Here is a 13,087-nt window from a genome sequence, read left to right as displayed (position 1 = left end):
CAGTTCATGGGATCTGACCTGACTACAGGTTAACTGAGTTGACTGATCATAATAGAGTAATTGTGAGGCTATCATGACACTGTTCAAATGATAGACACGATGGAATAAGCCTGTAAATCCTGACCTTTAAAAATAGGACAAGAGTTTCCTATAACCACGTCCAGGGCTGCAACTAATGATTTTCATTCTAGAGTCATCTGCAAATATTTTTTTTTTAATTAGCTGATGACTCGCTATGTAAAATATAAGAATACCGTTAGCAGCAGGTTACTACTCTGGTGATATACTGCCCCTATTCGTTGGGGGTTTAATAGGTGGCCAATTCTTAGATATTGCATCTTTAATTGCCAACTTATTCATCTATCAATTGTTTCAGTCATTTTGCAATCAGAAATGTCAACTGTTTGCTGGTTTCAGCATCTTTGATGCAAGGATTTTCTTTCTAATTTACCCTAGTAAATGAAGAGTCTTTGGATTTCTTCTTTTCGATAGATTTAACAATTAATAATAAATAATTGGCAAATAAATCGACAATGAAAATAACTGTTAGTTGCAGCCCTAAAGACAAAGAACAAATACCAAATCCTGACATTTGAGAAGCTGCAAGCAGGATGTGCTTTTTTGGTTTAAAAAAAAACTACACAAATCAGTTATACAACCAGTCATCTTTAAACATAATAGGAATAATGGTTCAGAGTGAAGTGGTGAATCCTGCCAATGCTCAGCTGAATGTCCTCATCGCTGCCCTCTGAATCCTCTTTATCAAAAATAAAATACTTGCATCTCTCCATTGACGTGGCAATTATAATATTCATAGGCTTGAACACAAGATGAACTGTGTTTTTTCATCTCAAAGCAACAACTTCCATTTTATCAAGATGGCACTCTGTAATGTCACTAGCACCATTAAGCCCATTCAAAGCATTTAATTCTGAACATTACAGCAACACAGATGATTGTCTTGAGAACTGTGAGGCTGCTGAGTGGCTGCTAGCTCCCACCCGCCTCACGCCGGCTGCTAAGTGTGGGGACAGATGATCTCTGGAATCCCTGAGTGATTTCTGGTTACCTGGGGATGGGTCTCCTCTGCTGTGGTAAACACTTGTGTTGTGAGGGTTAGATTAGCAGCGACAATAACACACAGCAGCTGTCACACCTTCAGCTCACACCAGACAGATAAGCACGAATCTGTACGGCAGCAGGGCTTAAAATTACCCGAATCAACTGGAAGGTTTTTTTTTGTTCTTAAATCGTTCGACAAATTCAACTGTTGACTGTTCTTTTCACCGTCTGATAAACACGAGAGTTGTCTGTTTTGAGGAAGGGTAAAACAACGTCTTCCTGAAATATGAAAATGTCTCGAGGAAAAGGCCGTGGTATTCAAATCCCTTGTTAATTAGGGTTCCACAACCAGGAGGTTTTGAATGTTTGTGTTGAAGAACCGAAACATTTGCATTCCCCAAAGGGGAGCGTGTCAACAGGATCGATAGGGTAGTCTCCAAACTCCTGTTCAGCCTCCAAAAAAACTATCCAACTCAGCACATCTTCTCCCTTGGAATTCTCCAAAATTAACTAACACCAAGCTGCCTCTGTCATTTTTTTCAATACCACAGCTTCCTTGCAAACATCCAACAGCAGGCTTTCAGATACAATATATTAAGCACCTGAAAAAGGCCAAACACCACCTGAAATGCTTTGCAGTCTTTTTAGTTAAATAGCAGTGACCCCCCATTTCCACTGTTGTTTCAGAGCTTTTTCTTGAATGCTCCCTGAGAGACAGTGGAAGTGAAACAAACAGAACATCAATCTCATTCTAAACCCAAAGGAAAGAGCCTGAGGACTGATCTCTCAGGGTGTTAACTTAGGGAGGGGAAAAAAACACATTCGACAAGGAATTAATGAAATGGGCTTAGCACTGGAGTGGAAAAGTGGATATCAAGTCAGTGTTAAACTCACAGCCTGTCAAATTATACTTGATTACGACTAATCTTTATTTACCACTTATGTCATCTTTTCATGATGAATGATCTGCTGTTAGCAAGTCTGATATTTACTATTAACTGTACAACTCTAGGCTGTCGTATTTTTAAGTGTATATCCCAAAATAAACAATGCATCATCAAACTATGATAAGATGCGTCAAAGCAACCTGCTTATCACATTTCCCCAATAATACACATTCCAGACAACCTTCAACAACCTTACTTACTACTATGTGCATGTCTTTCTAATTTGACTGGAAGCTTCTTAATTATCCCCAAGTCTCACACCCATTTGGAAAGACAGCAACATTTTAAGAAATCTTTTGGGTGTTAGACTAACGGTAGCGACAGCTGTTTTCTTCCCCTTTAGCGAAAAGACCTTTTCAGACTTCCTCCAGTCAAAACTTTTAAAAGGTAGAGGTTGATTATACAGCAGTCTAATCTGAAAAGGGAGCTAAATTGGTTCTGTAAGCCATCGAAAACAGCCAAACTGGAAATTATAGTGCTGACACTTTTGATTAGAATGGCAGCTTACTCAAGAATAACTATTTTAAAGTAGACTGCTCAAATCGCACTGCTCCTTATAAAAACTTTTATCTGATGTGCATTCAACTCTCCTGACAGACAGACGTAAACGGACACTGACAAAAATAAAGAATACTGATATTTTGAATAATAACTGACAGCATTGATGTTTTTGGTCAGGATGGTATATGAAAAGAGGACAGTTATGCATTTCAAAGCACAGCAACCGTCTTCTATTGTTGGTGAATTTGCTATATTTTCTGTATTTATTCCATTCATACCAATTTATATTTTAAGACTAAAGGGCAATCCACACCAAGAACGAAAACTATAAAGCTAACTATAATGATGATAACGATGTGAGCATCAGACTGATGAAAGATAAAGTTCTGTTAACAGTCGTGTCAATCATGTACTGCATGCTTGAGCTGTATGTAAATTGATTACCTGTTACTGATGTATGTTGCATGGAGAAACGTGAAAAATACAGGGATTTGTTTTTATGAACGTCTTCAAAGATGAGAGGATGTAAGGTAATCCAACACTCTGTTACGAGAGTTGATGTCTTTTGAATTGAATTCATACTTTCCTATGCTTTCCAGTTATCCTGGCTAGTAAAAACAAAACAAACTACAGAGACCCCATCAGCACTAAAGTTGTATTGTTTGTTGTTTTTTTATGTGTAATTTGCAGCCTAATATACTGTATGTTAAATAAGCATTTAATAAGTTGTTTAAATAACCAAGAGTCATTATAGTAGACCATCTAAAACATTTTTTTTCTAAATGCCATCTATTAGCTTATACAAAGGAGGTAGGCCACAGTTGGGCACCAATGTTTCAAGCACTCCTACAACATTATCTTGGAGAAAAATTGATAGCCCTGTAATTTTGATTGGCTGTCAGTGTTTCTATCATTCAACAACTCGCTCTGAAAGTGATCCCAACAATATTGTTCGCCGCTTTCGTTGGCATTATAGTTGTGCAGTAGGACTCCACCATCTACTGCAGTTAGAATGAGTTATAAAACAATATCTTTATAGTTATTGGAATTGTTATTGGTCTTGGTGTGGACGCCCATTAAAGCCTGATAATAGCATATCACAGATGTATCAGTGCTGGCACATATGTCAGCTTATGGAACAAAGAAATTGGAGAATGGAAATTCAGACAGACATGTTTGCAGTTATGCGAGAGCTCACTATGTAATAGCAGCTTGGCTTTGTACAAGTGTATTTTTTGTAAACTGTAAAATGCCCCCAGTCAGTACGAATCTTTGCATGAGATCATCTCGTGTGGATATATTTAGGTCAAATATTGATATCGCCCTCAAAAAATCCAATGTCTGTCAGATAACACGACAAAGTCATATTAAAACCAGAGCGAATTATGTCAAAATAAATCTTCTTCACAAATCTGAATAATCAATACGTTTGAAAGCAGCCCACTGACAAGGAACAATGCTGTTAAAGCTCCCAGTTGCATAACACAATACCCTTGGGTGTTTGTTTTTTTTGTGTGTGTTTTTTGGGAAAATGTGTGCAAAAACAACCAGTCAATGCCAAAGATCTGAGGACTGTCAGGTTTGCCTGGCATCGTTTCAGTTTCATTTAAGCATTCTGTAGCTGTTCCATTGGAACAAAACAGTTGTCTGTCCTGACAGTGAGAACTATTATTCACAGTGTACACCACTGTAGATGATGGGCTGGGTAATGACTAAATTTTTTAAAGACTGTGGTGACTGCATTCTGAACTAAAAGTGACCTAAATGCATAGTAACAGAATAACAATATCACTTACATATGCTGGAGCTCAGGCATTTTCTACAGCTCCTCAAAATAACAAGAATATAATTTATGTAAATGTTAAAATTCAATTCATCACATGCAACCGGACTCTTTTTCAACAAGCTTATTTTGCATTCTGCGCAGCACCTTGAGCTTGATAAAACATGCACAGCCTATAATCCTATATCTTCAGTGATTGTCGTCATAATTCACGACAGGGTAAATGAGCCTCGTGGATGGGATAGCCTACTTTTGAATTTGTTTTTTCCTCGCCTCGGAAAAAGACAATCTTGAATGTAGCCCACCGAAAAAACAATGAGCACAAAGCAAACACATGCTCTGTTGACCCACAATAACACAATGCAGGAAGAAGGAGCCTGAAGGTTCCATTGTCTCCACCCTCCTCAGGACTGTGTTGACTGACAGTTCAGCTGTAAGTACAGCTGACACAGTATCACATCGTGGCGAGATTGTTTAAGGGGAAAGAGGACGTTGCGACTGAAGGACACAGGACATTTATTGATATGGCCAAGTCCTTGAGTGCAGCAGTATATGTCCTTCAGTGACAGTGCCTTATTGCCTGGACATTAATCACTATTGTCATGAAGCACAGGAAATAAGTGCACTCTTTTCCCCAACAGCATTTTTCCTCCCTTGTTTCAACTAGCCTGGTTGAATCCAGTTTGTGTGTGCGTGTGTGTTGTGTGCGTGATTTGGGTTGGATGTTGCTAGGACAGATGAAATGATTTGGAGTGAAGTGGCTGTGTGTCATTCTAAATGATTAAAATGCTTCTGTGACCAGCTTGGAGTATCTTGGCTCAAAGACCGAGTGAACTCAACCATACACACCGAGTAATGAAGTGATGACTGATTGCCTTGATTAACATAAGTTACACAAATAAACAGTTTAATCACAATTAATGTCAAATTACTATAATTATCTTATGAAATAAAGCACTGTTCTCATAATGTTGAGCTCATAACTGAAACGTGACACTTGGATATTAATGCCCTCATCTCCAGACTGGACGTCCTCACCCGTAATGTCCACGGGTTGTTTCGGTTCAGTTGCGGCTTCTGGACACTGGCTGCTGCCAACGTTCACCAGATGTGTGAACGGTACATCTCAATGACATCTAAAGTCTATTGAGGATTTATTAACTGTTTGTTATTGAGTGGATGCACAGAGCTGCAACAGTTAATCAATTAGTAGTTAGGATTAAATTAAACAGCAACTAATTTGATAATTAATTAAACAGTTTGAGCCATTTTTTAAGAAAAAGTCAAAATTCTCTGATTTCAGCTTCTTAAATGTGATTATTTTCTGGTTTCTTTACTCTTATATGACAGTAAACTGAATATATTTGGGTTGTGGACAAAATAAGACATATGAGGATATCATTGTGGGCTTTGGGAAATATCGAATGAGATTTTTCACCATTTCATAAACCAAACAACTAATCAATTGACAGATTAATCAAAATGAAAATAATTGTTAGTTGCAGCCCAACACACAGCAAAACTAGCCTGTCTTTTTTATCACTCCCATAGCTGTAAAGCAGAACAAGACCTGATATTGTTTTCTTTATGCTACTATACACAACTCAGGATATAAAGACAAAAAAATAAAGTAAGACAGCATGCTGTAGTCCAGGAAATAAAGGAAGTATGTTATCACATCAATCATGGATGAGCTGCTACCATGTATTTGAAAAGTTTGTGAAACAAAACATGCCAGTGAGCATGGTTTCTGAAGAAAAAAATGCTTTAAGACACACCACCTCTGAAATGCCATTTAAGTCAGGACTGAGATGTGACAGAGCTGTGGCACAACTGCAAATCAATGCAGCCACATTCAGTGGACATGAGGGGTCAACCTTGTCATTTATCTGTTTGGCTGATGATTATAGCTTTAACAAAAAGCAAAATAATTGGTATTGATTCTCTTGTAATTTAATACAGCTGAAGAGCAGGGAGAAACGGGATGTAGGTGGAAGATGGAAGATTATATTCATACTGTTTGAGTATATCAATCCTTTTTTTTTTTTTTTGGTCTGCCTCTACTGTCCCTACCTGCCATGTCTTCTGACGCCCAGTCATAGTACTGATCGGAGATGCTGAAATGTCTTCAAACTGGCAGCCAGTTGGTCTCTGGAGGCTATGTTTGGTCTCGTTCTGTTATCCAGCCGTGTTCACTTGGTGGCTGAGCCTGAGGTCGCTGTCCAGACTGACTCCACTCAGCTAATAGGGCCACTTAGCTCCACGGCTAACTGATCTATTTGCTAACGCCAGCTAGTCACTCAAGCCAAAAGATTGCTACAGCAATTGGCGGTTATGCTGCCCCTTATAGTTTTGGAGCTGCCTTCAAGTTCTGTTCATTTCTTAAACACCTTAAGACATATTATTAAAACATATTTAAAATCTGTATCTGGTCATTTGATTTTCATAATGCCGTTTGGGTATTAACACTACTGACCCATATTGCTATTCAGAAGAAGAGGAGGTGATATTATTACTCTAAAGACAGAGAAACAAGACAATACACTAAAAAACATTTTTGTGATATGTGAAGTTGTCTAGTTTGATAGTAGCTGAAATCCAAACTGAGTTTGATTCATATCCTCCGGCAGACACTTTTCTTTCATAACTTTGATTTCTTATGCAGTAGCTGCCAAAACAGTGCACTTTCATCATTTCCAGCATTATTTCATATTATGAAAATATACACTATCCCTTAAATCGATATCTGAGGGCTGATGATGACTCTTGAGTGTCAGAGCACACAGCTATTTACATCTAGTGCGGAAAACCAGAACAAGTATGCCCTTGTTAAAAAGCTCAACACATGACCACACATTTTCACATGAATGGCTTCAGGGCCAAAAATCAGACATAAAATGCATTTTGAAAAGTGACTAGATGCATCGTGAATTCAGAAAGTCACTCTGTAAACTGTTTATTTACATTTGCCTTGGCTGCACCAAGGAAATTATACATTTTCTCAAACAGCATTTCCCATCAGTAAAGACATTCAGTTATAGTAAACCAAAAGAAAAAATAATCCACACACTACTTCAAGAAATAATATCAAAACTTAAATGATTTTTCAAGTGTTTGTGAGAGTTGTCGATTTTTCTAAACTGCACTCTGTCTTAAAATAAAAATCTGTTTCTGTTAACATTAAGCGCACTGTAACTGTCCTGCATTTAAGATAATTGTATTTAACATAGTCTTTTTTTTTACTTTTCATCCAGAAAACTACCTCAATGTAGTCTCGCAGGAAACTGTGAAAGAATAAAACAAGGTAGCCAATTTCACAGCCTATTTTCAGAGATTATATACACAGCAGATCAGTGTGAAGAACCCATGCTGGGGTGCTTTTCCCAAACAGCAACAGTGGTCACAGCTTAACCACCATAATGCAATATGAACAACACACTAAGTAATAACTGTTCTCATAAACCAGCCTACAGTCATCGCAGCTCAAACTGTTTTATCGATAACAAAATTGCATTGTTGTTTTAAAGTTTATCCAGTGTAATTAGACGAATAGATAAGCCAGTCATTAGATTTGAAAGCAATAAGCAAAAGGATGAGCATCACCAGCAAAAAGGATAAACAGCGAATTATCTGCACGAGTGAAAAGTGATTACAGTTGCAATGTTTCCCCTTCGGACCATTTAGTGGGTGGCACAGGCAGCTGGTGGAGAGACAACAGATAACAGTGTGCCGAGCCCAACCATGATCGAGACCGAGCATATGTTACTGATGCTATTTTTAAAACCTGGGGAAAGTTAGTTTTGAGATGTTCTGTCAGTACTGTGTGCATGTTCAACCAATTATCCCAAGAAGGTAGAGGAGGCCCTTGATGATAATGATGCTGTTGCCAACATCAGTGATGTCCGGACAGATGGCATCCTGCTGGCACAGCAGTACATCAGGACCTCATTAATAACATTAATGACATGTTTGCACACTCATATTCTAGTTGCAGTGGACAGTGATGGTGTTATTTGAAAAGGACAACACACACAAGCGAAAATGGCCATTATGTTTGTCAAAAAGTAATTTTCTTCAAGTTTCCCAAAATCATTGACGTCCTATTGCCAGTGCTACCAATTATTCCCCAGCTGAATCACAATATTTTATGCCTTTATTCTTTTCCAGAGCTCTATTCACACAACGTGCAATTTTTTCCTCATTACTTAAGTGATGCAATCAGGAGAATTTCTATTATTAATGACAAGCTATGCTTCAAACGGCGCCTCAGAGTTGCAGTTCCAACCACACAAGTTTAAAGCAAACATTTGTCTAAACTACAGCTTTCAACACAACTCCTGATATTCTTCTTACAGAATTTTTTATCTCCATATATTGTAGGGAGTGCCACTTTGAGGAAAAACATCAGAAAAGACATCTACGCAAGTGAGAAAAAAACATGCAAGCTTTTCAAAATATTAAATTATCATGAAAATAAGACCAATTTTATCGACAGCTATGCCTTTTTATCTGGTATGCATAGATTGCAGACCGAAAATAATCCTCCTCCCTTTGAAATCTTTTATATTCACATTAATTGAAGCACCCGTTAAGTTATGCTGTCTATGATGCCGAAAAAAACGGTAGATTAATACAGTTACGTGACAGTGTACAAGCAGTTAAATTGGATTTGTCCTTCACCACTTTCTTGCTGGTCTACCAGTCAGAGTGTATTGCCTTTCCGCTGCGTGTCAGAGGTCTGGTGAGACATGCCATGTGAGAAAACTCTGCTGTGTTAGGGGCTTGGAAGGCTACTAGTCAATAAAGCTGCAAAACTAAGGACGTGGAGCATGGAAGTGGGGGATTTTTGGGGCAGAAGGGGGGTGACTCAGAGAGGAACCATTCTCCTGTGTTACATCACTGCTGCTTCACTATGGGGGATGACTGGTGCCACAGAGTGAAAACGTAAAACATACTTGGGATGCTCACAAACTATAACTGTTACACCACAATCTCACATAACATAATTAAACATATAGCTGATTAGACGACATTGATGTAACTACTGTTTATTATTCTTTCATTATTATCTGCCAATATTAATTAATCACAGATTTATCTTTAAGCGTGTACGTTGTCTGACAAGTAATACGAATTTTCAAGGTAGAAAAACTTCAAAGTACTGGTTTGGCTGTATATCAAAACAATAAAAATTGGACCTTTGGAGTTGCTGGGAAAATTTTATTGATTCAACAGAATACCACACAAAAATCTGGTCAACATCAAAGAATACATCCTGGGATGGATGCAAGATCCTGAAAGACTGAAAAAGCTGGCCGTTTCTAAACAATATATGAGAACTATTGGACTATACAGTAACAGAGGCACTTCGTTATTCTGAGTTCTTGTTAAAAAGTCACCTGTTCTCCATTACCCTTTATCCTCTAAACTAATTGCCATTAGACCTTCTTAAGGCTATTGTACATACGGTATCCTGCTTTTTGTCACTTCCTTACTCTTCACAACAGTGTGCCAGAGTGTATTTCCCCATTGTTTTTTTGTACCAACCTACCTAGAGCTGAATCCAACCTCAAACCTTTCTCAACCTGTCATATTGGTGATGCTTAACCTTGACCCAACCTTAACCCCTACTCCATCCAGTTACGTTAACCAAAATCAGGAGACTTTGACACAAAACCAGTGTGGCACCATATTTTATAACCTGATTGAAATTTCATCTATTTTTCTAATATTTTAGAGGCAGACTGATGCCGGATTTTTTTGTGAGAAGTAAATAAGTCTGATATTGACACGTCGGACAATATTCTTATACAGAATGCAAAATTAACTTTTGTGTCCATGGGCCATATGGCTTTTTCTTTAACCAGCCAAATATCAAGACTTCAAGACTTCAAGACACTTTATTGTCATTTCTTACAAATGTATGTTCATACACAGGCTGAAACGAAAAAAACGTTTCTCACCAGCTTCTAGCAGTGCTATACTAAAAACAATAAATAATTAAAACAAGTTAAAATCGCATCAATAAAAAAAGACAATGATTTAGACAAAAAAGAAACCATGGCATTCATACATCAGCAGCAGTTTGGGAGCGTGTCCATAATAAAGTGCTAAATTTGACCAGCTAATGACTCCAACGCTACATAACATATACAGGTCATTTCTAGGGTTGAGGGGAAGGTTCACCCCAAGGTCAATAAAACATATTTTTACCCTTGCCTGTAATGCTTTGTTTTTTTCTTTTTTGCATTTGTCACCAGCATTTGGCTAATTTAGGGCTGGGGCTAATTTTGAGCCTTGTATCTCTGCACTGATCCCTCACATATGACACATTCATTAGTCCGATTATCGGGGCCAATTTTCAGCATTTTCCATTAGTGGTATCAGTGATTTATCTGTCATATTGCCAGTAAAATAAACAAATAAAAAAATGTGCTACATTGGTTCTCATACAACATACCACCTACAACAATATATGCCTGGTAACACGTCACTATTAACAGCCTATCAACACTGAATGATCTGAATGTGCAAAGTAATACGTAACCAAATATATCGAATAAATGTAGTGGAGAGGGCGTGTAAAGTAGCAGCAAATGGAAATACTCAAGTAAAGTACCTGAAAATTTTAAATGGCAACTTAAACCCAGTTCTTGAGTAAACTGTACTTAGGATCATTCCATCACTGCTTGATTGGAAATTCTGACACAAAGATTTTCATCTTCGCTGCAAATGAATATCGGTTTTCAGTCCCCATCATGTCCAATAAATCGGTATCGGCCCTCTAAAAAGCCGAATCGATCGACCCCTATTCAGTCTGGCTTGCGCTTGACCGACACTTCACATGTTAATACCTAAATCAACCCATCAATCTCCTTTAATCCTCAAAAACCTCTAGCGGAGGCAGAATCCCATGGGTCACAAATGTCGCTGGTAGCGGGGTGGCCGATTATCGGGGATTTGTGCACCGGTGGCATTAAACGCCTCTCATACGGGCACAACCATCCACGGACCAACAGCGCTAACTATCGCCCTCATTCCCGTTTCTACCTACACACATGACAGCAAGCAAACACAGATTATACCTCCTCATAAACCTGGACTACACACCTATAGGCTGTAATAAAAACTTCTGAGCACAACAGCAAAACTGCACGTCCAACGAACAACCCTGGTAATTCAGGAGGCAAAGTGAATACTAAGTCAACCAGCGGTACAGATCGTATGAGTGGTGCCTACATCTCCTGAGATTGATGGATTTTGAGACACCATGTATGTTTATATGTGTGTGTGTGTTAACAGCCTACAGTGTTACACATCGTCAGGGTCAAACAAGAGTTGCAGGACTAAATAAATGTCCAGCTTAATGTTGAAGCAGGGAGGGGGGGCGGCAGTTTGCGCCATAGTCCCGCTGCCTAATCAATAACACGCACACAAATCACGGAGGCTAAACGTCTGAGCGGTAACGTAACCCGGCTCGGCCCTGTTACCGTTAGACGAACCCGGGCTAAACGTCGCCTCTGTGCAGAAGAAAAAACAAAAACAAAAACCGACAGCAGAAAGTCGCTTTCCCCCCCACCTCGGTTATAAAACACCAATTCAACACCGTGGACACTCGCAGTGGAGTTGCGGGCTACACATTTAGCTAACCCGTGTTGCGTTCAGTACTCACCGGGGTGACAGTCTTTGTGTTTGGGCAAGGTTAAAAACATTAAGGATAAAATCCACCAGCAACTCGGTCCCCGTATTCTCCGCATGTTAGACCACTCATCGAGAGTTAAACGAGAAGGCAACGGGTGACAAAGTTTCTCAGTCTTTTTTTCTCTTTCCTCCTTCTTCTTCTTCTTCTTCTTGTTTCTCCTCCTCTTTAGAAAATCGCACACACACGACCGAAGCTGAGAGCGAAGTTGGCACGGCGGCCACGAAGGCAGGAGAGCATCAAAGTACCGCCGCCGCTGCCGCTGCTTGCTGCTGCTGGTGGTGGTGGTCGGTGCAGGCGAGACAGTCACTGCCGTTTAAAAAGACACATTTCCTCGCCTCCGGTCCGAGCAGAGCTGGGGGTGGTGGTGGTAGGGGGGTGGGGGTCTGCTTTCAGCTCCGAGGAATAAAACGCTGCGCACGCCACAGCTGTGAGAAAACAGTTGGAAATCTCTGTGACTCCGCGGTGCCTGTAGCGGGGCTTCCCGACAGCGACATTCCCGAAGTGTGGAAGAAGAGGAGGAAGAAGGGGGAGGTGGTGGCGGAGGGGAGGTCAATCGGCGATCGATCGCTGTCTTCAACTACAAGGAAAAGTGGTCGAATATCATTGATTACACGTGGTGGTTATTAAGTGATTATCCGCGGCGTCAGCGTGACGAAGGGCAGCGCGCAACGCGGAGAAAAGTGGCGCTGGGGAAAAAATGTCCCATTCTTCCATCCAGGAAGTAGACTAGCGGTCAGGCGTGCAGGGATATCTGGCTTGCTGGTCCCATCCTACCGGACAGGCTGCGTGTGAGAGGGAGCCAGCGCGGGGCGGGAGCAGCGGAGGGGAGCGGAGGGGAGGGGAGGGGAGGGGGAGGAGAGGGGAGGCGGTTCTTGGATTTGCTGAATGCAAAATGACTCGGAACGGACCCAGAGGCTTGCTTTCTGTCCACCGTGCTATCATGAGGAAGACTCCAGAAATCAGTGGCTCATGTCAGACTGTCGCGTCACGACGTCCAGACTTGGATTCTGCTGCCTCGTTTTGCTTTCTTTTTTTTTTTAAATGTTGCATCAAACGTGTTGCATCAAATGATGAAAAACGCCGTTAGAAAAG

At 40.0% G+C, this 13,087-nt stretch overlaps 1 protein-coding gene across 1 annotated transcript in view; it reads right to left on the bottom strand.

The window, feature by feature from the left end:
* The window catches only part of ca16b (carbonic anhydrase XVI b), a 112,724-nt gene extending 99,968 nt beyond the window's left edge, over positions 1–12,756 (bottom strand). The window contains exon 1 of the mRNA XM_084349561.1: positions 11,966–12,756. Within this exon, the coding sequence (XP_084205687.1) occupies positions 11,966–12,050 (85 nt within the window). The 5' untranslated portion in view covers positions 12,051–12,756. The remainder of the gene's footprint in view (positions 1–11,965) is intronic.
* Positions 12,757–13,087: the final 331 nt, after the last annotated feature.

Source organism: Pagrus pagrus (genome assembly GCF_965226575.1).
Source record: "Pagrus pagrus genome assembly, chromosome: 3".
Taxonomy (NCBI): domain Eukaryota; kingdom Metazoa; phylum Chordata; class Actinopteri; order Spariformes; family Sparidae; genus Pagrus; species Pagrus pagrus.
The sequence above is the reverse complement of the archived record's forward strand: the minus strand, read 5'-3'. Positions and strand labels throughout refer to the sequence as shown.